The sequence below is a fragment of the Nannospalax galili genome, unplaced genomic scaffold, assembly GCF_000622305.1.
Source record: "Nannospalax galili isolate Female #2095 unplaced genomic scaffold, S.galili_v1.0 scaffold252, whole genome shotgun sequence".
NCBI lineage: Eukaryota > Metazoa > Chordata > Mammalia > Rodentia > Spalacidae > Nannospalax > Nannospalax galili.
Window position 1 is genome coordinate 4,396,924 of NW_008333886.1, and position 26,427 is coordinate 4,423,350.

General features: G+C 43.0%; 1 protein-coding gene across 1 annotated transcript; it reads left to right on the forward strand.

Annotated features, from left to right (window-relative positions):
* On the forward strand, positions 1-25,124 carry Mep1b (meprin A subunit beta). The gene is made up of 15 exons (XM_029561482.1): positions 1-63; positions 2,635-2,653; positions 3,209-3,259; positions 4,171-4,211; positions 6,561-6,639; positions 10,226-10,343; positions 12,002-12,180; positions 13,385-13,603; positions 14,115-14,267; positions 15,588-15,803; positions 18,232-18,672; positions 19,973-20,152; positions 21,367-21,514; positions 22,154-22,358; positions 25,069-25,124. The coding sequence occupies exons 1-15, from the start codon at positions 1-3 to the stop codon at positions 25,081-25,083; spliced, it is 2,127 nt and encodes a 708-aa protein (XP_029417342.1). The 3' UTR covers positions 25,084-25,124.
* Positions 25,125-26,427: the final 1,303 nt, after the last annotated feature.

Sequence of the window (26,427 nt, forward strand, 5' to 3'; positions counted from 1 at the left end):
ATGGGTGCCCAGCGTTGGTCTTGCTTTCTGGTTTTTGCCAATTTTTTCCTGGTTTCTGGCTTGGTAAGAAAACAACATATAGAAAACAATTGGAAAAATTGGGACCCATTGACATCAATCATTAGGGGATAATTCTTTGCTTGTGTTTTGTTTTATGTACTTTAAAATGTTCATCTTAGGTGACAGTTCCTTTTTGGTGGACAGGGGTCAGCAGAACATGGGGTGTGAGACGCCGCTCTGCCAGCGAGAATCTTGATAGCTATGTTTCCTTTCAACTTCATTGTGTGTTTTCTTTTAATAAGACATAGAATGTGAGTTTTGAAAGACTTGCTACTGACTGCCATCCATTGCTGCTAGAGTAACTGGCCAGGAGTGAAGGCTGACAGACGTCACAGGCACTGGCCACCTTTCAGTTTCACAACACGGAGTTTTTCTTCTTCATCTTTATCAATTTAAATTGCTCTTCAGCAGTGCTAGACAGCTTCTACCCCAAACTTACCCCAGGCCTTATATGAAATTTCTAACGGCCGAGGGAAACTTTTAGTTGTGATTTAAAGTAAGTTTTAATACTGAACTGATGGTCCATAGATAAGAACTAGAGTTTTAAAAATGAAAAATGCCATTTCATGCATGTTTAGCCATGGCTGGGAGCACATACTTGAGAACTGTATCTCGCAGGTGTGTTGGCATCGTTTGGGAATGTGTGCTGTGTGGTTATTGTGTGAGGCAGCCGGGGTGCTTGCAGTCAAAAGGGATTGTAGCCATCTAACCCATCTATTCCCAGGTTTTGTGTTCTGTCTTTCAGCTGTTAGGTTGTATTTGGATGTAATTGTCCTTTATGCTTGTATGACGCAATATTACATTTTTATAATGTGCTTTCACAGGTATCATATAACCTGCAATTCTCACACTAGGCAGGTGTTGACCATGTCTCACAGCTCCTCTAAGGTCCAGGAAGGTGAACTAAATGACCATAAGTTAGAAAATCCCAGAACAATAACTCTCACACCTACCATCTAGGAGTTCCATCAGCTTTTTTTTTTTTTTTTTAAATACATTGCACCGATTAAGAATTTTCTCAAGAGGCCTGGGAGATAGTTCCCAGTGACATGCTTGCCATGCAGGCTCAAGTCAATCCCAGCACCTGGCATGAGAAGAGCCAGGTGTGACGCCTTGTGCTTGTAATGCCAATGCTGAGGAGGCAGAGGCAGGTGGATCCTGGGCTTACTGCCGAGCCAGCCTAGCCTAGTTGGTGAGCCCCAGGTCCCAGTGGGAGGCCTTATCTAAAAAATGTGGTAGATGGCTCCTGAGGAATGACACCCATGGTTGACTTCTGGCCTCCACATGTATCTGCACATCATACGTGTACTCACCCCCCCACATGCACCTGCGTGTACATCTTTCCCACACAAAATAAATCTCCGAGATTGATTCGTTCTTTTCCCATTGAGCATATAACTCATCAGTCATTTGTGGACTGTCTATTTAAAAAGTATATTTTTAAAATCATAAAATATGCTCACTGATACTTTCCTTAGATGTTTGGCATTGTCTTTGAATGTAGAACCTTGGGAGAGACATGAAAGTAAAACATGATTAGTGAAGTCATGGGTAAAATTTCTGTTGTAAACTGGAAATACATTTTTAGGTTTTTAATGCATTGTTCCATGAGTCTTTTAGAAGATTGTGTGTTTTGAAAAAATCTTTTAAAATTTAAGTTAAGGCTGCATGTATGTAAGTGCACCACATGGTCTTAATGCCCAAGGAGGTCAGAAGAGGGAGTGAGATCCCCTATAACTGGAATTATGGATGGTTGTTAGCTGTCATGTGGGTGCTGGGAATCGAACCCGGGTCCTCTGCAAGAGCAGCCAATGCCCTTAACTGCTGAGCCATCTCTCCAGCCCAAAGAGATTGTGTTTAAAATGAACACTTTTCTGAAGGCTGGAGTCTTGTGCTCTGCCTTCTTTTCAAGTTTTCAAGTTGACTTTTGTTTCCTTTACTTTTAAATTCATTTAGTAGGAAGCTTCAGTTTCTACATGAAGCAAAAATGCTCTCTCTGTTCAAAACATCATCTTAGATTCTAACTTTCCTGTCTTGGATATATGACAGAAAATAATATATCATGCTAATGATAAGCACCAAGTGTCTTGTTATAAATTAGAAACAGGCTAGGCACGGGGGGGCGGGGTCATGCTTGTCATCCTAGTACTTGGGAGAAACATGAAAGTAAAACATGCTTAGTGAGGTCAGAGGCAGGAGGATTGGAGCAGATTTGAGGGTAGCCTGGGGTACAAAGTGAGTTCCAGCTTGAACTATAAACAAACAACAAACAACAAGAACCAATAACAATCCAAAATTGGGACCATCAAGGTGGCTCAGTGAGTAAAGGCACTTGTTACTAAGCCTGATGACCTGAGTTTGTCCCAGGAACCCACATAGTGGAAGGACAGAACTGATTACTGAAAGTTGTCCTCTGATATCCATCCACAGGTGCACACCCACACCCGCGCACACACACACACCACATAAATTGATGAAAAAAAAATGGAAGATTATTATAATTCAAAATCATGACAAAAAGATCATTTATATCATGGGCATAATAATAATATTTTTATGTGTTTTTTCCCCCAGCCAACTCCAGAAAACTTTGGTGAGCCTATTTTGATTTTTTTTCTCTTTAGATTGTCGTACAAGAAAGCTCTGTTTGTAATCAGAACAGGAGAACCTAAAGCACATGTGGTGTAAGCGTACCGCATAGTCGCACACGCAGAACTGCTGCAGCATCACACAGTGATCCAACAGTGACTGGCTTGCTTTGATTTCTTGGGGAGCATTTCATTGTCTACGTTCTAGGATCCATTTGCTCATCAGAGAAATGGATGTGGTACAACGAAGGCCAAACACAGTGGCTAGCTGAGCTGAGAAGCTTTAGACATTCCAAGTTACACTTACTAAGACACAGCGGCCAGTTTCTTGCTCCTCAAGACATCAAGGGATGTGAAGAAAACAGGCGTCTATGCAAAGTGCCTTCCTTAGTCCCCAGCCTGCCTCATGGGAGGGTTTCATCAATCGATTAGGGTCTCAATCCACTAATCCGTGTAAGATGAGTGAGAATCTGAAGCAAAAACGTGTTTCCTTCTGATTATGTGATTAATAAGATTTTCTTCTTTCATGAATATAATGTTTTATGTGTTTTTTATTTTAGTCAAAGATATAGATGGGGGAGTTGATCGAGACATATTTGATATTAATGAAGGTTTGTGGATTTGTTTTCTTCACTTTTCTTTTTTATTATCATATTTAAATATTGTGTGTGTGTGTGTGTGTGTGTGTGTGTGTGTGTGTGTGTACGGGTGCACATGTGCCATGCTGCATGTGTGGAGGTCAGAAGACAACTTTTGGGAGTTGATTTAGGAGTTGATGTGGGTCCTAGGGATCAAAAGCAGATCGTCAGTCTTGGCGGCAGGTGTCTTCTTCTCACTGAGTTAGCTTGTAGGCCACCTTTTAAGGTTTCTTTTTTTATCATCACATTTTACTTGTATGTGATAATGGGTTTCATCATGGCATTTTCATGCATGTACATAATGTATTTTAATTACATTCTTCCCATCACCCTCCTCTGAGCCCCCGCCCCTGCACTCCTATGACATCCTTTCTCTTCCCAGCCAGTCCTGTTTTCTAATTCATGTTTGTTTGTTTGTTTGTTTTATGAACAAATGAGTTTCATCAGCATTGCTTACAGAAGGCTGGATGAGGGGTTCTTTACAAGAACATGAAGCCTGGTGTGGTGACACTCGCCTTTAATCCCAGCACCTAGGAAGCACAGGCAGGTAGATCTCTGTAAAATAGAGACCAGTCTAATCTACACAGAGTTCCAGGTCAGCTAAGGCTACAAGGAGACCCTGTCTCAAAAATTTAAGTGGAACCAGAACAAAACAAAACAAAAACAAAAACAAAAAAACAAACAAGAGCTTGGGCAACTTACCAGTGGCTACACCACTGAAGAAAATGTCTCCCTCTCCAAGCAACCATTCACCACCTATAGGTCCTTGGGGAGAGGGGAGGCCTCATTTGGGCCCTCTCCCACACCCATGGGTGTTTACAAACATTATTATGTGGAGATTTTGAATCCACTGTACTAACATGAGTTTTTATCTTTACTCTTAGATTTCGGACTGGATCTTTTTGAGGGCGATATCAGACTTGAGGTGAGTTGCACTGAAGTGTGAGTAGATGAAAAGACGTGGCTAACGTGGCTGTGTTAAGGCTCTGGTCTCTGAGGGCACAGTGTGACTTACTTACTCAGGATGCACAGTAATGCCTTTGCCTTCCTCGTTCATCACCTGGGTCTCTGAATGCCCAAGTCCACATCATTGACTACGTATGTTATCTTGATCTGCCTGATTTTTTTTTATTGGAGAATTATAAGGCAGTGCCATTTAAAAATAGAACTTCACTGATTCAATATAGCTGAGGCAAAGGAAACTGGATTTTTAAACACTTTGAATGACTTAGGCTTTTTATCATAAGGAATACATTTCTTTGACCTTTGTCCTGATCTCAGCTAAAAATAGTATTGTCAAGGAAGGGTCCTCCAAGCCAGTTCTTAAAGTGTTTATCCTGATCTAGTCAGGATACAGCTGAACAGATGTGTAGATGTACATATAGGTTTAGGGGGATCTAAAAACTCATTATCAGAAACTTAAAAAAAAAACAAAACTAATCAAGACAGGAGCTGGAGAGACGGCTCAACAGTTAAGAGCACTGTCTGCTCTTGCAGAGGACCCAGGTTCGGTTCCCAGTACCTACATGGCAGCTAACAACTATCCATGACTCAAGTTCCAGAGAATCCAATGCCTTCTTCTGACCTCTATGGGCATTTCGTGACACAGGTACACTTACATGCAGGCAATACACTCATATACATGAAATAAAAATAATAAAATATTTAAAAAATAGAATAATCAAGACATAATTTATTATCTACCTGATTAAAAAATTTAAGAATTTATATCCCTTTGAGGGTATAGATTGAAATGGGAATGTTTAATGATCTTGTTATGAGCGCTATTTTATAGAGGTATATATTAACTTAAAAATAAACAAACTGACAGACCTAGAAATTATCCAATAGAACTTTTTTCTGCAAAATTCTAATATTTCTTCCAAAACACTCTTCAGTCAAGTCCTTGCATCCTGTATACTAGAAGCTCCGCTCTCACCCTTCAGATCTCCCTTCAAGGGACAGAGCTAAGGCTGGAGAGATGGCTCAGCACTCAGGAGTGCATATTTTTCTTTTGGAGGACCTGAGCAGTTCCCAGGACCCACATCAGGCAGTTCCCAGCTACTTATAACTCCAGTTTAGGGGAACCCAATGCATCTGGCCTCCATAGACACCTGCACTTCATGTTCACATACACACAGGCACACACATATACATAATTAAAAATAAAATAAATCTTGCCGGGCGTGGTGGTACATGCCTTTAATCCCAGCACTCGGGAGGCAGAGGCAGGCGGATCTCTGTGAGTTCAAGGCCAGCCTGGTCTACAAAGTGAGTTCCAGGACAGCTGGGGCTACAGAGAGACCCTGTCTCAGAAAGACCAATAAATAAATAAATAAATAAATAAATAAATATTGTGAAAAATGGAAGCAGATCTCCCTTTTTCTTCCTTTTGCACGTCAGTTCACTCTGCTTACGTGGTTTCTTGTCTACCGTTTGTCCCTCATCGGATACCAGCTCCATGAAGGTGGCGACCTCTCTGTCCTCTGGAATATTTGTTATCTTATCAGGGATACACTAATAAAACATTCATTTTCTATGATAAACTTTGACTTATATTATGTATACGAGTGTTTTGCCTACATGTGTATAAGTGCACTCATATTGTGCAGAGCCTGCAGGGGTCAGAAGGGGTATTGAGTTTCCTGGAACTGGTGTTATGGATGGTTGTTCGCTGCCATGTAGGTGCTGGGAATTGAACCCAGGTCCCCTTTAATATGTTTTGAAAGCTTTCACTTAACTCATGTCTGTTTTTTCCTAAGATTAAGATTTTGAGGTTTTGTCATCATTTCCTTCTTGAGTTCTCCCTCCCTCCCTCAGTGCCAGCTGCTGTGGAAGCCAGAAGAGAGTGTTGGATTCCGTGGCACTGCAGTTATAGGTGTTTTTGAGCTGCCCAGTGTGGGTGCTGGGATCTGAACTCAGGTCCTCTGCAAGTTCTGCAAGCGCCCTTAGCCACTGAGCCATCTCTCCAGCCCTATTCTTGTGTATTTTTAATATCTAGTGTTTTAAAGGTTGACACGTCTACTAATATTTATAGTTTGGTTCCCAGCAATCATATTTTCTGCATTATTTCTTCTTGAACTTCATCAGAAAAATTAACGATAGAATTTAGTTATTTCTTTCTGTAAGTCTTATTATATTATGAAAACATATAGACACATGCCCCATTTGTTTGGGCCGCAGGGAGAGCTGTAAACTTCGCTTGTTTCCTGATTGATTACTGATGGTCTTTGTCTAACTCACTTATCTGGCCTTTTCACATTACTTTTGACAGGTACAAGAGAGAAATTCCATCATTGGAGAAGAATATAGGTGGCCTCATACCATTCCATATGTTCTAGAAGATAGCTTGGGTTAGTATGCACCTTGGAATGTCCACAGTTACTGTGTGATCCCGAGGAAATGGGATTAAAGTCTGCCAGGGTGGCTTTGTGTGCTAGTAAAGGCTTAATTTTTTGTTCCTCTATGTGGCTATGTACACTTACCTTAAAAAAAAAGGAAATGGAGAATTAAAGATTTTAAATAATTCAGGCTGAATATATGCTGAGTTTCGATCAATGTAAAGATCAATTCAATTTACTTTGTGTTGACTGCCGTGAACATAAATATTAGGGAGATACTCTTTATTTTAATAAGAGGTTTTCAAATATTTAATTTTTAATCACAGGCATGTGTGTGTGTGTGTCTATGTGTGTGCACATGAGTATAGTACCATGGAGGCCAGAAGAGAGCATTAGACCCCCTGGAGCTGGAGTTACTGGCAGTTGTGAACCACCTGACATGGGTGCTGGGAACTGAAGTTAGGGGCCGTGGAAGAGCAGCACACCCTCTTAACTGCTACCCATCTCTCCAGCCCCAGTACAGGTAGATGCTCTGCAACTTAGCAACCTCAAACCTGTACAGGATTTTTTTAAAAAATTATTTTTATTATTTTTAGTTATGTGTATGTGTGTGCATCTGTGTGAGTGAATGCCACATGTGTGCAGACACCTGAAGAAGTCAGAAGCATGCCAGATCCCCTGAAGCTGGAGTTACAGGCAGTTGTGAGCTGGGAACTGAACTCAGGTCCTCTGGGAAAACGATACACGATTTTAACCACTGAGCCATCTCTCTAGTCCCAGTACAGGATTTAAATATGAGTAAAGATAAAACTCCACGAAATAACCAATGAAAGAAATTTTCAGAGATCGGCATTGTTTAGCCAACATTTTATTTTGCCAAGTCAGGAACTTAGTAAGAACCCACTATTTTTATCTTTTCATGAAACAAATAAACTTAGTTTAGTATTATTAAAAAGAAGAGGAGAGGGCTGTGGAGATGGCCTGGTGGTTAAAGCATTTGCCAGGCAAGCATGAGGGCTGTAGTTCAGACTCCAGCATTCACTTAGATGCCGGGTAGACATGGTGGCCGTCTGCAATCCTGTCCTCCCCCTCCCCAGAGAGAACTGGAGACGAGCCGTATCTGAGCTCTGGGTTTGATTTGCCTCAATGAGTACGATGGAAAGCAATGGAGGATTATTCCTGACACCAATCTCAGGCCTCTATGTTGCTGCATGCACGAAAAATGGGGATGGTGGTGGGGAGTCAAAAGAATCGGATCCAAAACCGAAAATACACTTTTAGAAGAAATTTAGTTAGTGGTGGTGCACACCTGTAATCCCAGCACTCCTTGGGAAGGGAAGGCAAGAAGATTCTGAGTTTGAGACCAGCCTGGACTACATAGATACTGGAAGGAGATGGGGGGGGGGGGAGGGGAGGGGGGGGACCCAAGTTCACTTGTAAAATCTTCACGCTAGAGATAGCAATGCCGCTAACCAGCATCAGTTTGGAGGATGCTTTTTGGAGGAACCAGTGTTTCTTGAGATCATGCACTCCTTGGAATGGGAACGTAGCTCCTTTGGTAGAGTGTTTGCCCAGGTGTGCACCCAGTCAGAGTGTTTGCCCAGGTGTGCACCCAGTCAGAGTGTTTGCCCAGGTGTGCACCCAGTCCTAGTCCTAGTATATCACGGGGACTCCACAGACAGTTGACTTTTAGTGAGCCCAGAAGAAGACACTGAGTGAGGAGGGACTGAGAATGGAAGCCAGCCTCGGAGACCAACTGTCTGGGAAACATGATAGGGTAAAAATTCAGCCTAGATCGTATTATTCAAATGAACAGATTTTAATGCAATTGTAACTATGGTGCCTTAAATTTTTGTTCTGCTTTTTTAATATATTGGGTATTTCCATGTTATGTGGTTCTTTAAATTTTCTTTTTATTATTATTTATCATTATTTATTTTTACTGCATGTGAGAGCACATGTTGTGGTGGCATGTACAAGTCGGAGAACAACTTTCAGGCGTGTGTTCTCTCCATCATGTGAGTCCTGGGGCTTGAACTCAGGTCCTCAGGCTTGGTGGCAAGCACCACCATCCCACTGAACCATCTCACTGGCACATGTTATATGGTCTTTATAATAGAATTCAGCTTCAAATTTTTATATATCGTTTTTTTTCAATTGTGTTATTTTTGTTCCTTCTGTGTACTGTGTAGAATTGAATTTACTTCCTGTTTAGAGTAATAAAAGTATTTCTTCACATATTAGGACTGGAGATCATTTTTCAAGTGACTCAGACTAGGAAATTCCAAAGGAAGGCCTCTCCACATGCAGCAAAATGAATACACATGAAGGTTTTTTGGAAATGATTTCTAGAAGTCCTTATTTCTTAAATTCTGGTAGGCTGGTATATGAAACTTTGCCAGTAAGGCTTGAGATTAAGTATCAGGTGTTGTGGTTGGAGATGCAACTCCCCCAAACATGGGTGACCCCTCAGAGGTGTCTGCTTGCAGTGCTGAGGGGCCATCCTACGGCCAAGCAGGCAGGCAAACACTCTGTCCCTGAGCTACAGCCCCAGCCTGGAGCAATGCATTCTAATTTCCAGGAAATAAGCTCCTTCCCTGAGTGCTATAAATGCAGGGGGAGAAAATGTGGGAGGTGGAGGCTGGAGGGAGAGGGTGGCGGTGGAGCCAAGGGCATTAGGAACACAAGAGAGTCATAAAGCAAAGGCGATCCTGCACCACTGCTTGATGGGATTTTAGGATCTTCAGAAACTTTCCTCATTATTGAGGCACCAAGGATTTGTAGGCATGAGCCCAGCTCAGGCTTTTTGCGTCTAGGAACCCAAGGTTACTTAAAGCACATGGCAGTAAAGACACATGGCAAATGAACGTCTTATGTTGATAGAGGCCTAGACAGTCCACAGCACCTTCACATGTGCTCCTTTACTTGATTCTCAGAGCAGTTCAACACATGGAGTTTCCTCCTGAAACTTTGGTGAAAGGCCTAGACTCACAGTCCCGGTGTGCATTCTGCTCTGAAACAGAGTGGTGGTTGATAGATGAATTGGGTCAATCAGGAGAAAGCACCAGGACACAGATAAAACTCCCACCAGGATAGGGTTTATTAGCAGAGGGAATCCGCACGGGACAATTTCCTTGGGGTAGGAAATTGCCAGCCCATGGGTTGTGGGCTGGGGTTTTTATAAGGGGTGTTTCAGGGGATGCAGAAGGTGGGAAGATATTTTAAAAAATTAGGTGGGGGAGCGGGAGCCCAGGGCTTATCAGAACAGCTTCTGTTAAAACGCCCCCCTCTGTCCATCAGCCAGGATCTGCATCAAAAGGTGTCTGTTTATCCTTTAAGATCATCAAAGAGGGAGCATGCTGCCTTTGGCCTAAAGGTGCAGAAAAGTCTGCTTCTCTTGACTTCAAAGATCAGGGTGCTCATCAGCTCGGTTCCTGCATTTTCAGGCACTTGTAAAACTGTGAGGCCCTGCTGCACTGGGGAGAGAGTTACTGTAGGTCTGAACCCTAACAGTGGTCAGTATCATCCTGCCTCATTTTAAGGTGTTAGATTTGAAATAGTGATCCGAATGTGTGTGTTGCTTGTTTTCTTTCTTCAGAAATGAATGCTAAAGGGGTGATCCTCAATGCGTTTGAACGCTACCGCCTGAAAACATGCATTGACTTCAAGCCGTGGACTGGAGAAGCTAACTACATATCAGTGATCAAGGACAGTGGGTAAGTTCCAGTACTGATGTATTAAGGGCTTCTGGAAGACTGTTGTTTCCAGGGCGTTCCCCTATAGCAGTTGTCCAAGGCCTTGAACTCCAGGGTGGACCACACGTTCCTTTGCTGTTTGTTACAGAGTAAGACCTTTAGGTCTGGTTTCTCTGGCCATAAAAACAATATTTTCACAGTAATAGAGCACCTACCCAGCATGTGTAAGCCCCTGGGGAAGAGTCACAGCATGATGAGAGTGAGGGAGAGACAGAGAGGAGAGAGAGAGAGAGAGAGAGAGAGAGAGAGAGAGAGAGAGAAAACAAGGGAGATAGAGACACACACAGAGATAGGAAAGACAGGCAGACAGAAAGAAAAACAGGAAGAAGGAAGGAAGGAAAGGAAGGAAGGAAAAAGAAAAGCCAGCCTGGGACTGAGAGGATGTCTTAGTTTGTATAATGCTAGCTGCACAAGCATGAGGACCTGGATTCGGGTCCCCAGAACACATGTTAAAAAATCTGGGTGCAGAGCATGTGTCTTTTGTCCCGGTACTGGGGAAGTAGAGACAGGTGAATCCCTGAAGTTCACTGGTAAGCAGACTAACCAACTTGTTCAGGCTTAGTGAGAGAACCTGTCTCAAAAAAAAAACATAAGGTAGATATATCACACCCTCTTCTCCCAAGACTCAGGGATCATTGTGAAAGGAGGGGAAGAAATATTGTAAGAGCCAGAGGTGGTGAGTGAATATAAGGACACTGTCTTCTGTACATAACAGGGAAATTGCACATATGAACCCACAGCACTTGTGACTGCATGCACAAGACCTGGTCAAGCTCAAGCCAGACAAAATTCAGCATTGATAGGGAGGTGAGCAAGAAATCCTGACTTTAGCTGAGGATCTATTGGCAATTGATAGATTCTGGGAGAGGAAGAGTCAGTTTCTTTCTTTTTTTTTTAAAAAAAAACTTATTATTATTATTTTTATATGTATGAGTGTATTGCCTGCATGTATGTAACTGTACTCGTGTTGTGCCCTTGGGGATCAGAAGAGGGTGTCAGATTCATGGAACTGGAGTTATAGATGATTGTTAGCCACCATGTGGATTTTGGGAACCGAACCTGGGTCCTTTGCAAGAACAGCCAGTGCTCTTAACCACTAAGCCATTTCTCCAGCCTCAAGAGTCGGTTTCTTTAGAAGCATAATGCTGTGTAGGGTAACCAGGTTCCAAGGGATAGACCCATGCCCCAAAGCATTTGGGGAACACAAATTAGACTCAATAAGACTTAAACAAACAAAACAATCAAATGAACATGAAGTGTGGGGGAGGTTGGCATATGATCAAAATACATTGTATGAAATTTTCAAAGAATCAATTTAAAAAATAATAAGGTGGAGCACTCAGAAGGCAGAGGATGGCCTAGTCTACGTAGTGAATGCTGGGCCGGGGTGACTAGTTTCTATGTAATATGTGCTGTTAAGGCCAATTCTCCAAAGATTATCTGTTCTCCAGGGCTTTTCGTGCCTCATCTGGGTTCTGAGAAAAATTCAGTGTCCAGATGTAGCAGGGAAAGGCCTACTTGGGTGACAAAGTGGACTAAACAGTGAGGCTCTTGACCTGTGACCTTGGCGTGCATTGGGGTAACAGTGTGCCCCCCTTCCCCTGTGAACTCTCCATCAGATGTTGGTCTTCAGTAGGAAACAGACGTGTTGGGAGGCAAGAGCTGTCCATCGGGCAAAACTGTGACAGAATAGCGACTGTGCAGCACGAGTTCCTCCATGCGCTGGGGTTCTGGCATGAGCAATCTCGAGCTGACAGGGATGACTATGTCATGATTGTTTGGGACAGAATTCTGGAAGGTTCGTTTCTCTTGTGTTTTTACCTCATCAATTACAAATTGAGTTTCTGAGCAGGTGTGCTCACCTGCTGTTGGTATGAGTAGGTAATAACTGAAAAGATCCGATTTTCCAACTCTTACTCCATTTAGCTTTAGACTCAGCAGAGGCTGGCATACCTTGAAGTCGTTGAGGTGCTGGTATCCCAGAGTCCTAATGTTGTGCTTCTGAGGTGCCTTATAAACTTAGACAGGGAAGTGTTAGCTCTAACCCATGTTCTTGGCCTTAGGATTCCCAAAATCTCTGCCCACATTTGATAATACATTTATATAGTTTGGAGATCAGACATACTTCATTATGTGTATGAATTCATCTGATTTCAAGTTGTGTTCAGTTATTCATTGCCAGGATGCTAAGTAGCCTATTATCTTTTCTCTAAATATACTCAATGTAATGTTTTAAAATAAATACCTTTGAAACTCATGGAGACTCAGAAAAAGAATATTGTATATTTACAAATCCTAAGTAAATATATTTATGGGCTACAAAATGATATTTTGGTATATGTACATTAATAAAATAATCAGCACATTTATCACCTCGCTTAAAAGAAGCTAAATAAACCAAGAAGTCTATTATCTCACTCAGCATTTTTTGCAATAAGCACTTGAAATTACTCTTTGCCTTTTCAAAATATATAATTCATTATTATGAATGACAGTCACTATGATTCAATGCATCTACAAGTATTCTAGTAAACATGAAATCCTGACTATGTTGAGCATTCCTAGTGACTTGCCTGTTATCCATCAATCCCAGGTTCCAACTTGCCACACTTACCAAGTCCTCCTTCCTTCCCTCTCCATCTGCTATGAACGCCTTAAACTTCTGTCAGCACTGGCCAGTGACCCCGTTTCTCCACCAATTTTTGGGACACTCTTTCCCATTAGCAGAAGGTAGAGCCTTGGATAAAATGTTATTATTCTGACTTTAGGCTGTGATGGAAGTTTGGGTACATGAGTGACTAATGTCAAGTGATACTTAGTGAGTGCTGGTATAATTTGTGCATGATGTCCTGTCCTAAGACAGGAATATGCAAGACACTGAAATGCAGTGAAGTGTAGCAAGGTTCGCACTACTGTATTTCTTAGTTAATGGTGTTTACAGCAAGAACAACTAAATTTTATGGGCACCAAATAATAATTTTTTTTTTAAAAATAAAATTTAGGCCGCGAACACAATTTCAATGTCTATGATGACCGAGTATCGGATTCCCTGAACGTTCCCTATGACTACACCTCAGTGATGCACTACAGTAAAACTGCTTTCCAAAATGGCACGGAGCCCACCATCGTTACGAGAATCTCAGACTTTGAGGATGTGATCGGCCAGCGAATGGACTTCAGCGATGCTGACCTGAAGAAGCTGAACCGCCTGTATAACTGCTGTATGTGGGGGTCTTTGAGATCCCTTGCATTTCCCTCTGCCCTGCTGGGAAAAGGATGGCATGACAAGAGATTGTGGAAGTTGGATTTTTAAAAAGCAGAAGAGAACTCAGATCCCAATCTATAAATTGTCTGTAGCATTTTTCTTCTTCAAAATCTGTCCTTGAGATTTATGTAAATAATGCCAATCCTTGCAAGAATGTGCCCCATGCGGATTTAGAGTTAGCTAAAATGAAATGTATAGTTGTAATGTAAATGAGGGCACGTGATCTGCACTGTGGCATTGAAGTTGGAGTGACAGGAGGTGTGTTGAGTCAGCGTCTAGGTTAGAGGAGAGATGGTACAGACTGCTTGCTCAGATGCACAAAGCTGCCCATCTCCTGTTGGACTTGGAGTCTGTAGTTCCCACAGTCAATCTGGTGTTCCTTTTGATGACGCAAAGCTCAGTTTTTATTATTTAAATTATCATGTTCTATGAGTGTTCATAATTTTTTTTCTTTTTTTTTTTTGTAGCCTCTTCCTTGAGTTTTATGGACTCATGTGATTTTGAACTGGAAAATATCTGTGGCATGATTCAAAGTTCAGGAGATAGTGTTGACTGGCAACGGGTTTCACAGATTCCTGGGGGCCCAGAAAGCGATCACTCCAACATGGGCCGGTGCAAAGGTAAAGGAGATTTTACAGTGGCTCCAGCCTTCCAGGTCTCTCTGAAAGACTGGCATTTTATCTCTCATTTATATCAGGATTATTAATGATAACCTATTCAGTTTTCCGAAGAACAGTGCCTTATGTAGGAAAAAGACAGGTTGTTTCTCTGCTCTTATCCTCTTAGAATGTTTTTCTTTCTATACACCAGAGCTGTTGATGATTCCATCAGTATGTGCCCAGAGCAGGAGAGGGCTGAGCCTCTTGGAAGGACTTTTATTTCAGGGACTGTGTTGTTCTTTTCTAGAACCTCACAGAATGCAGGAGATGCCAACAAACAGAACTGGCTATGAAATACTCACATGCCTAAAATGAAGACAGGAAACACAATCTATTTACTTCTCTCCCAGTGAGCATCCTTTTCCATTATGAAATTTTGTTTTGAATTAAGCAGTCACTTGACTCCGAGTAGCACATTTATATTTACTTGTGTATTTCTAGAAGACACATGAAAGTAGACTTTAGAACTTATAAACACTGGGGCTGGAGAGGTGCCTCAGTGGTTAATAGCACTGGCTGCTCTTGCAGGGGGCCCTGGTTCGATTCCCAGCACTCAGGTGGCAGCCAATAACCATCTGTAACTCCAGTTCTAGGGGATCCAATGCCCTCTCTGACCTCCTTGGGCATCGCACAACATAGGTGCACTTACAAACATGCTGGCAATACACTCATATACATGAAGTTAAAATAATTTTTTTTTTAAAAAAAAGAACTTACAGCTTGATAGCTCTGATGGTCTACCCTGGGGTCAAGGTTCTAATGCTGTCTCTTTCAGGAGCTACCTCCTCCTGGAACTTACTGAAATGCCCAGCATAATGTCATGCTTGGTTTCTTTGCTTTAACTGATTACCTAGACTGGGTAATTTGTGAAAAGAGAAATCACTTTACTATGGTTCTAGGGGCTTAACGTCCAAGAGTAACGTGCCCGGCATCTGCTTGTCATCTGTTGAGGGACATCTTGCTGCATCACAGGGCAAAGGTCATATGTGGCACAGACAACTATGTGGGCTCCAGTGTCTTCCTCTCGTAAAGCCACTAATGCCAGCACGAGGGCCCCGACTTTATGTAATTCTGTGTAAATTCTATGTAAATCTATGCGATCACCTCCCAAAGGCCCCACCCCCAAATGCCATCAACATGTGAATTTGAAAACTTTCCAATGCATGCACCCTGGGGATGGATTCAGGCCATACATTTGGGAATGAAAACTGAGCAAATGCTAAACCTAAGGTAAAGAGAATAATGTCCAGCTCTGTAGTCTCTGCTTTTGTGCTCTGACAGGTTCTGGCTTCTTCATGCATTTTGACACCAGCTCTGTGAACGAGGGGGCCACAGCGATGTTGGAAAGTAGAACACTGTACCCCAAGAGAGGGTTTCAGTGTTTGGAATTTTATCTGTACAACAGTGGCAGTGGAAATGACCAGCTAAACATCTACATCCGGGAGTACACTACGGGGACCCCACATGGGGTTTTAACTCTTACGAAAGAAATAAAAGGTACAATATTCACCTTCTTACAGTTTGGATCCAGTGTGAGGTGCTCTCTTCACTTAACACAGCAAGGGGAAGCAGGGCAGGTGCAGCTGACTCACTTTTCAACTGGAACCTGAGACTTCCTGTTCAATAAGGATGTTCAAATGAGGGTCCTTTGTGTGGGTCATTGTGTGACACTTGCTTTAAAAAATGGAGCTCATTTCTGGAACTGTGGAGTTCAGTTCTCGGCAAGTAATAAAAACACATTGTGCAGAGCTGGAGGAGTGGCTCAGCAGTTAAGAACACTGACTGCCTTACAGAAGACCTGGGTTCAGTTCCCAGCACCCATATGATGGCTAACAACCATCTGTAACTCCAGTTCCAGGGGATCTCGCACCCTCTTCTGGCCTCTACTGGCATTGTACAACACATGTGCACTTACATACATGCAGGCATAACATGGATAAGAGGAACTGGCCTTGGAGAGGCCTGGGCCCATCCATGAACACTGTTGCAGAACTCTCATTTTATCTCACAGTGGTCTGGTGTTTCCAAATGTGCCATCCAAAAATAAAAAGAACTCTTTCTCTAGTTTCTAGCTTAAAAAATAAATTCCTACGAAGGCCTCTGATGTGACTCGGAGTAAAGGCCACCATGGAGCAATTCATGTGGGGAGTGGGTGTCCACATTTCACATCAACCCTGTGTCAGAGAAGTGGATCAAGGACACCTATTAAAGCTAAGAGAGTTCCCTGGGGAAGGACAGGATGTGGCTGTTGAATTAGTTACCATTCTCACTGCTATGACAAAATACCTGACAAAAGCAACTGAAGGAAGGAAGGTTTATTTTGGCTCACAGTTTGAGGATACAGCCCATCACAGCAGGGAAGGCATGGTGGCAGGGGAGTGAGCTCTGCAGTCAGGAAGCAAAGAAGTCAATGATGGCACTCAGCTCACTTTTTCTTTTCTCTGTAGTCCAGGACCCCAACCTACAGAATGGCTCTGCCCACATTTAAGATGAGTCTTTGTACCTTCATTGACCTAATCTAGAGAATCCCTCACAGACACGCCCAGGGGTTGTTTCTGTGGTGACTCTAATTCTCATCGAGTTGGCACTTAGTGACTACTCTCTCCTGTACATACCGACCTCTTGATTCAATGAGCTGAACCAAACACATTATAAAGAGAATCCACACTGTCCTATGTTTGTGACGCGCCCCCCTTCATTAGTGAGAAAGAAGCTAAAATACAGATGTCATTTGTGCCTGTGAATACCTATCAACAGCAAGGTTCTTAATCTTATGAAAAGTGTGCACACATTGTATATTTATACTCGATATGAAATTATAGAATATAAATATAAAGACCTTATTCATATATGTTAATACAAATATGCATTAATATGCATGTTAATACAAATATAAATATGTGTGTATATTGTTGTCAGGACTTAGAAGGGAGGTCATTGTAGACAGTAATACCCAGCATTCAGGAGCCTTGCTTCGAGGTTCTTCCAGAGTTCATGGGTTAAACTGACCACAATGAAGCCAAACGTCTGATAAAATTTTTTGCTCAATTTTTAGTCTATCCATAGACAGTTGTGTTTTCTGCAATCTGGACCTCTCTAACTTATTTTTAACAATTTTGTTTCTCATTAAGAGCTGATCTATTTAAGTTTCCATCCAGTGTGTTAAGTGCTGGTTTGGTGTGATTTTTACCCTGTTGTCTACCTGGGGGATCCTGAAGGCTTTTAGTGTATTGCTTCTTATTGGAGAGTGGGAGATGTGGTGATTAGGAGCTCCACTTCCCAGCTTACTTCTTTATGATTGGAAAAGAGACTCTTTCTCTAATATCCAGCTTAAATGAGCTGGAAAAGCCTCCCCGATCCTATGTGTGAGCTGGCAGTATAAGGTAGGAAGGAAATGCAGGAAAAGAGAGGAGAGCCAAACATCAGGTAAGTACTTACACTGTGGAGTTACTAGTTAATCTAAGAAGTGAACAGAACGAGGCTTTCTCAGGGTTTTAGATCCCTGCTAAATATTGCTAAAAGCCAACCGAAAGTTTCTGTGTGTGAAGGAAGTATTCCGGTGAAATTATATATTAAAGAAGACTGAATATTGCAGAATCACAAGTATTAAATACTGGGCTTCACTAACTGTTAGCCAATGCAGAATACTAGGGAATTAATTAGCAGCTGTGGAGCACTCAGGAGCTGGATACTCACCCATCAACTAAGAGAGGCAGCTCTGTCAGCCCAGGGAACAATCTGATTTCAGAACAATACCCTTAGTCAGTGATCTTGGGCTGAAGGAATGAAGAAACCATCCCTCACACCCATAGGGATCAGTAGCTCTGGGGCCATCAGTTGCCCTTGAAGGCTAGAATCTAAAGTTGATTGTATAAGCACATTCACAAGTCTTCTATCTTCCTTGAAATACTGATTCTTTCTGCAGAAATACCCATTGGGAGCTGGCAACTTTACCACATTACATTGCAAGTGACTAATAAATTTCGAGTGGCATTTGAAGGACGTAGAGGCTCTGGCGTATCATCAGGTGGTCTGTCTATTGATGACATCAATCTTTCAGAAACACGATGCCCTCACCATATCTGGCATATTCAGAATTTCACACAGCTCATTGACAGCCAGGAAGATGTATACAGTCCTCCATTTTATTCTCCTAAAGGTTACGCCTTTCAGATTTACTTGACTCTGAAGTCCTTGCCTAATGTGGGAATTTATTTCCACCTGATCTCTGGAGCCAATGATGATCAGTTACAGTGGCCGTGTCCTTGGCAACAAGCCACGATGACACTCTTGGATCAAAATCCTGACATTCGGCAGCGTATGTCCAACCAGCGGAGTATAACGACAGACCCATTGATGACCACAGGTTCGTGGCTTATTTTCTTTATGGCCAGGGCGTGATCATTGCTCAAGGAGGGATGGGGTACCTAGGGAAAGTTCAGTTTCACAGTGAGGATTTCCAGCTCTAGGGAAAGGACTCAGTAGTTGAGAACAAAGTCCTGGCCAAGAGGCTGCTGGGAGACTGCTGGGTCAACAATGATTCTGACCCTAGAAACTCACCATCCCTGAACTCCCAATATTGTATAAGGAATGTTGGCTTTAAAGTCCCGCATGCTTGCGTTCAAATCCAAGGTTTCTTCTCATTAGCTGTGTGACCTTGAACAAAAGGCTTCTGGGAGCCCACTGTCTCTGGCTGTAAAACCAGGACAGGAACAGTAACCCCCACAGATTTGTTAAGAGAATTAGGAGAGATCAGTATGGAGGTCTGTTGGGAGGGCTTGGTGGGGAAAGTCCGCCTGGTGTTGAGTTCCCCTTACCCCATACTGCCTAGTCAGGCAGCTGGAATTGTCCAAATAATTCAACTCAGCTCTGGGGATGGAGGCTTCTGATCAGAATGGAGATGCTGGGTAGGCATACTGGGACACTGCTGGAGTAGCAGGGGAGTAGATGGCAACTTCTTATTAAAGAGTTCTGGGGGATTTACTGAGGGTTACATCATCCCCAGTCTCAAAAAGGATCATCCCCCAGAAAGCAGTGATCACACTTGGAATTATACTTGGGGAACCGTAGAGAAGAAAAAATAGAATTATGGGAAGTTGAATATTTCTAAATCTGAATTTTATAAATGAGAACGCTCAAAGTGACATAGGAATAAAAAAGGAACTTATCTGATAGAGAAAGAAAACATGCAAAGGGAACTGTAGGATTTTAGCATTCAGAATCTTTTCATTCTTCAAAATGTTTCTCTTCATGACACTGAAATGCCATTTGATTCAGTTTATGAGATAAATATTCTTTGCTAGTATTAGAGACTCAACAACTTACTGCTCTCCCTCAGTTAAAAGGACTACCATAACTCAGAGGCCACTGAGACACAATCCCGTCAGACAGAAGTGTTTCTAGAACAGGCAACATGGATAGGTGTGGTAACCTCCCCCGATGCCGCTCCACACATTGTCTAGAGTGTGGTGGTCCTCTGTGCCAAGCAATCTCATTTCCTGTAGGGCAGTGTAAATGAGGAAGCTCCAGTGACCTGCCGGGGAATACATCGCAGGTCAATAGCATTGTTTAATTATTTTGAGCTCCATCCTAATTGTGTTTCACATTGCCTGTTCTTTCCTATGATGATGCTAAATACAGCTCATTAATATAAATTGCTTTTTCAGATAATGGAGACTATTTTTGGGACAGACCTTCCAAAGTGGGGCAGGTGGTCCTTTTCCCTAATGGAACTCAGTTTAGCAGGAGCAGAGGCTATGGGACCAGTGCCTTTATAACCCAGGAGAGGCTGAAGAGCAGAGATTTCATAAAAGGAGATGATGTTTATATCGTACTAACAGTCGAAGGTATGGCAATAGCAGCTCTACGCAAACTGCTTTTTTCTTGTTGTGGTCATTGATTGTTCAGTGTGCTTTTCTGCATTTCAATTTTAGATATACTATGGGATCTGGGAGGAAATGGGCAGGCGTGAAGGAATTTGGGTGTGAGTCATTAAAAATATGAAAATAATTTAATGAAAGAATGAAAGTTCCAGGATTAAGAATTTATTTGCTACTGCATAAAGCCATACTGGAAACCCTTAGGCTGGACATCTCTGCCTTCTTACTTCCCTACACAGGGCACCCAGGACCTTGGGCTGGGTCCTTAGCTCTCTTACACAGTTCAGCTTTCATTTCTTTACCATGCTTTAGAAGGTGGGGATCAAAGGTTGTGTCCATTAGAGTTCTAACAGCCAGGAAACCTGTGTTTAAGATGTCATCCCAACAACCTAGACTGGCTTCCTTCTGCCTGTTTCTGTGCATGTGTGTGTGTGTGTGTGTGTGTGTGTGTGTGTGTGTGTGTTTTGTGTCTGTGTCTGTGTCTCTGTGTGTATAGAGACCAGGGGACAACCTTGGCTGTCATTCTTCAAGTGACATCCACCTTTTTTAAAAATTTGAGACAGGGTCTTACACGTTTACCTGGAGCTTGCCAGCTAGGCTAGGCTGGCTGGCCTCTGAGCTGCAGTGATCTGCCTGCCTGTCTCCAGTTCCCCAGCATGGAGGCTACAGGAATGCACCACCTATCTTGGATTTTTTTTTTTTTTTACATGGGTTCTGGAGATTAAACCCAAGTCCTCATGCTTACAAGGCAAGCATTTACCTATAGCCATCTTCCCACCTTTGTCTGATCCACATTTTACCTGTTTTACATGCTACTGGAGCATGCTACGCATGTTTCTGGGGCTGGAGAAAAGGCTCCGTGCTAATGAGTACTGATGAGTGCTTCTTGTTCTTCCAGAGGGCCCGAGTTCAGATTCCAGCACCCGTAGCAGGCAGCTCACACGGGCCTGTAACTTCAGCTCTACGGAATCCCATGTCCTCTTCTGGTGTCCATGGGCACCCTTGCACACATGGCATACACTTACACATATACACATGCACACACGCATACATGTGCTCACACATTTTTTAAAAAATGAAGATTGCATACATTTCTCACAAGCCTGTACCCTGAATATCATGTGTCCAATGACTACTAAACTAAGAGCTGTTTTCTATCACACTCTCTCCTTCCCTCCTAGACATATCTCACCTCAATTCTACACAAATGAAGCCAGTCCCAACCTTGAACATCCCAGGCTCAGCCTCAACTGTCCTCGACTCCTGCTCCGAAGTCCAGTGTCAGAATGGTGGCATCTGCACTGTCCTAGAGGGCAGAGCTGAGTGCAGGTAGGTCTCACAGAGAGACTGCTGTTTGCTCTCCCTAGAAATGTTATGATCCCACTGTGGAACTGGCTGATGATAATTTACAGGGCTACAGCTGATCACTTGTGATCTCAGAGGCACTCAGAGAACAGTTATTTTTTAGCACTTCATTTGGGATCTGGCTAGCTACCAGGATGATGGAATTGCTTATGAAGAAAGAGCACATTGTACATACGTCATGGCTTCTTCCAAAACATCTTCACAAGCCACATATCTTATTAAACCCTCACAATAGCCCTGGTCTCTTGACTTGGGAGGTTCCCATTTTCTAGGTGAAGTTGCTGAGTCCCTAGTCAAGGTCGAAAGCTCACAGTGGTGGTATGGGGCTAGAGAAATGGCTCTGTGGGTAAGAGGGCTTGCTGCTCACACAGAGGACCTGAGTTCAGTTTTTAGCACCCACATTGGACTGCTCCCAGCTACCTCTACTGGACGATCCAGAGCTGTCTTCTGGCCTCCACTCATGTACACACACACACACACACACACACACACGTAAAAAGAAAATAGATATTTTTTAAAAACTAGAGGTGCCGAGCCCTTCAATGGTGAAGATGCCCACAGCTGAATGCCCACACTCACTCCACATCGTGCTTCCATATGTAGGTGTCCTGCGGGTGAAGACTGGTGGTACATGGGAACAAGGTGTGAAAATCGAGGCTCCACCCGAGACACCATCATCATCGCTGTTTCATCCACCGTCGCTGTGTTTGCGGTGATGCTCATCATCACCCTCGTCAGCGTCTACTGCACCCGCAGGAAATACCGGAGCAAGACCAGTTCAAACGCAGCAGCCGTAAATCCAGGAGACGTAAGTGCAGGTCGCCATTTGGTTATTCAAAACCTACAGATGGAATCACACGAAGAGCAGCTAGGACTTTTAAAAGCACTTTATTTTTAAGCTTTTTGTATCTTAGGCTAGGACAACTGGTTTGAGCTGGTTCCTATTATCTCAACTGTAAATCAATGAGTCTGAACTTGGGGTCCGTAGATGCTTCTTGAAGGGAGTTCATATTACTCCTGAATTGTATCTAAAATTGTGTCTGGTTATCTGTGCTTTTCTGGGGTGCAAATGACACATCTGGCATTCCCTGCACGTTTCCACCTCCCTGGCAAAGGGCATGTGGCTTACAAGTGCCTTCATTCTGAAGGTCTGATGGCTGAGCTCGGGGCTGGCAGCAGGGGGTACAGGCGTATTTGAGAACCTTCTCCTTCAAGGAAGGTTCTAGTGAATTCTGGCTTCTTATGAAATAACTAATTCTAAGGCAAGTTTTTCAGATGAGGGGTTTAAAGTTTTGCCTCAGGCTATTTCTTAAAGACAAGGAACTCTTGAAGCCACCCACTCTGAGGCTGGGTCCTTGGGCAGTAGGTCCTGAGGTAAGTATTTCATGACAGTGGTTTATTGGGGAGCACCTATGTAGAGTGAAGGCAGTGGGTTGGGTGGGGTGAGGCTGGGGCCATGGTGCAGGTCTCTTGGGCTGTAGCCTGTCCTTCAGGGAGCCTGGGAGCTGGGACAGATCCTTAGCTACTTTAGACTTGAAGGAAGGGGGCCAGGTCTTTGTACTCTCCATATCAAAGGCGGGGGCACTGAGACTACCCCAGGGAGTGCATAAAACTGGCAGGGCAGCAGCCTTCGGGGGAGCACATGTCTCCCATAAAAGCCGTGTTGAAGGCTGAGCATGCTCCCTGGGATCCACTAGACCCCAGAGGTAGAGAGCAGAGGGCCAGGCAGAGTCACATTCTTACCAAAGAGCACAGAGCAGCAGTGGTCGCAGCTGGACATTAGAGTGAAGATCTGTCTTCCAGTTCAGTTTCATTCAAATGAAAACATCTGGAACCCTGCTGGTGAGACAAATGAGAAAACACATCTCTGAGAGGAAAAACATCAGAGTTAGCTGAAGCAAGTGTGCATTTTCTTAAGAAATGCTATTATGCAGGAGTTGAAGATTTTAAGTGGACAACCCAGTATCAGGATACTCATTTTTTAAAAATTTTTAATGAATTTTAATTTATTTTTATTTTATGTATATGAGTGTCTTACTTTCATATATGTAAATGCACCTGTGTCATGCAATACCCATGGAGGCCAGAAGGAGGCATCAGATCCCCTAGAACTGGAGTTACAGATGGTTGTTAGTCGCAATGTGGGTGCTGGGAACTGAACCAGGGCCCTCTGCAAGGGCAACCAGTGGTCTTAACTATTGAGCCATCTCTCTGGCCAGGACACTGATATTTTTACTTTTGCAAAATCAGTCAGAAAATGGACAGTGATGTTGAAAGCAAATGTTACATTCTCATTTAGTCCTGTCCTGGTTGTTGTTTAAACCACCATCCAGCAACGGGTCACTTATGTACTTAAAAAGCCATATAGGTTGATTTTCTTTTAAACAGCCATTTCCAGCTTATTTTATAATTTAGCAGGGAGAGAGAAATCAATGTGGGACCTGGCTAGACAACCTGACAGAAGCTGGGCCTGTGGGTCTGATCCCCACAGCCAAGTAGGATGTTCCAGGTATGGGTTCAGGGACGGTAGGAAGTTGTGAGGCTGGAGGACCAGTTAGGAAGGTGCATGGGACTGTCTAGAGCCTTCCCCTAGGAGCCAGAAAGTGTAAGAAAGATTGTTGTAAGGGCTCTGACTGAGTCAGTACAAATCAGAAGGAATTAAGGAACATGATCAAAAACAAAGAAAAGATCAGGTGTGGTGGCCTATACCTTTAGTCACAGCACAAGGGAGGCAGATCTTTGTGAGTTCAAAGCCAGCCTGGTCTACATAGGGAGTTCCAGGCCAGCCAGGGCTACATAGTGAATCTATCTTAGAAACAGAACAAAACAGAACAAAAAACAAAGAGAGAAAGAAGGTAAAGTCAGCAGAGTGGGGGAGTTACCACCATCCCAGAGACATGGCAGGGACACTGAGTGTACACACACACCACCACCACCACCACCACCACCACCACCACCACCATGATGACACAGTAGCATTGCTCTGTCTCTGAGTCACTTAAACATATTCCCAGACGTGAGGTGGCCACTGACATTTTCCTTCATCTTGGCATTTCTCCAGTGGATTCAGCAATAAAGATCTTCTAGATCTAGTTTAGATCTTAAATTGGAATATTGGAATGATGTCCTTTCTGAGGCCAGTATGAGTGCTTTCCCTAACGTTATCTATGTGTGTGTGTGTGTGTGTGTATGTGTGTGTGTGTGTGTGTGTGTTGATGTCCTTTCTGAGGCCAGTATGAGTGCTCTCCCTAACGTTATCTATGTGTGTGTGTGTGTGTGTATGTGTGTGTGTGTGTGTGTGTAGTGCTGTAAAGGCCAGAAGAAGTATTTAGTACACTGGGAACTCAAGCCCCAAAGGTCAGGGCATCTTCCTGGGGACAGAGCAGGTAGCAGCTAAGAGAGATGCCAGGAGACAGATGGGAGACTTCACTTGAAAGTTAGACCAATGCATTGTGATCCATTGAAGTGACAGTTTTAAAATTAGGACTTAGGTCATCAATTGTTCTTTTCCCTTTCAGCAATATGCATTTTGAAGATCAACTCAACCACACAGCCAACAGTGAAATGAGAAAGGACTCTTCATCATAGAAGAACATCCCACCTAAGCTGTGTAACATCCATCTCACTCATCTCTATAAATAGCTGAACGACAATAAATCATTATTTTATTAAAAGTCAAATTGATGATCTCTCCCTTTTTGTCTCTCTCACAACACTTAAGACCACTTTAGATGATTTTGAACTACATTTACCACAGGGAGAATGCTGTTGGAGACAGATTCTCAAATTACTGATCCTTCCATCCCAGGACCCAACAGTGACTTCCTGGACTCACACCAAAGATATGCAGTGGAGATGATTCACGTGAGGGGTCACAGTAGTTTCAGCGCTGTCCCGGCCCAGGGTCTCTCTCGGCTTCCCTAAAGGCTCGTCTTTGTTTTCTCCTGTGATTGTTGGGATACCTGAGCTTGTCTTCAAATTTGAGTGTAGGACTCCAGCCACCAGGAAAGCTTTCAACGGGGTCAGCAGCAGTTCTCCAAGGTTTTGGGGTGGGGGAGGGTGGTTTCTCCAAGTTCTCCAAGGTTTTGGGGTAGTATACAATTTTAAACTACTATGAACTCCAAAGAACTTTAGCTTATGGATATTCCACTGACTAATGTTTGCATTCTGAAGAACTCATAGAGAACGTTTTAAACTATGTATTTATTAATTATTAAAAAGAATAGGGGCTGGGTAGATGACACAGTGGTTAAGAGCTAGTATTACTCCTGCAGAGGACCCAAGTTCAGTTCCCAGCACCCATGTCAGGCAGCTCAAAATCACCTGTAACTCCAACTCCAGGGGATCCAATACCTTCTTCTGGCCCCTGCGGGCACCCTCACACACTTGGCATACACTTATACAGACATATACTTACATATAGATTTAAAAATCAAAGATGAATAAACTGTTCTGGGGATATAGCCCAGTTGGCAAAGTACAAGCTCTAAAATAAAAGTTTAGAAAGAGGACATTAGAAGTTAGCATAATATTTTAAAATTTAAAATAACTACATTTACCAAATTATGAGTGTCGTTTACATTTCTCTTGTGACTTCCTGGTGTCAGACAGCTGATTTCCTGCCCCTGCTTCTGCACCTAGCCTGTTGGGATATGTTGTCTTGGTTGAAGGACAGGAAGAACTAACTTTGTACAGATCAGCATTACAGAGGGGAGGTCGATTCTGAATAGACTTTGCAAGTAAATGTGGATATTTGTTAAAAGTTGGCAAATGGGGGGCTGAAGACTTGGTTGAGTGGTTAAGAGCACTGGCTGCTCTTGTAGTGGACACGGGTTCAATCCCCGCACCCACATGGCAGCTAACAACCATCTGTAACT

Excerpts from the sequence above, each read along its gene's own strand:
- Mep1b (XM_029561482.1), top strand. The coding sequence starts at position 1 with ATGGGTGCCCAGCGTTGGTCTTGCTTTCTGGTTTTTGCCAATTTTTTC. Across the intron at positions 6,640-10,225 it reads TGTTCTAGAAGATAGCTTGG|AAATGAATGCTAAAGGGGTG; the intron begins GTTAGTATGCAC and ends TTCTTTCTTCAG. Across the intron at positions 12,181-13,384 it reads TTGGGACAGAATTCTGGAAG|GCCGCGAACACAATTTCAAT; the intron begins GTTCGTTTCTCT and ends AATAAAATTTAG.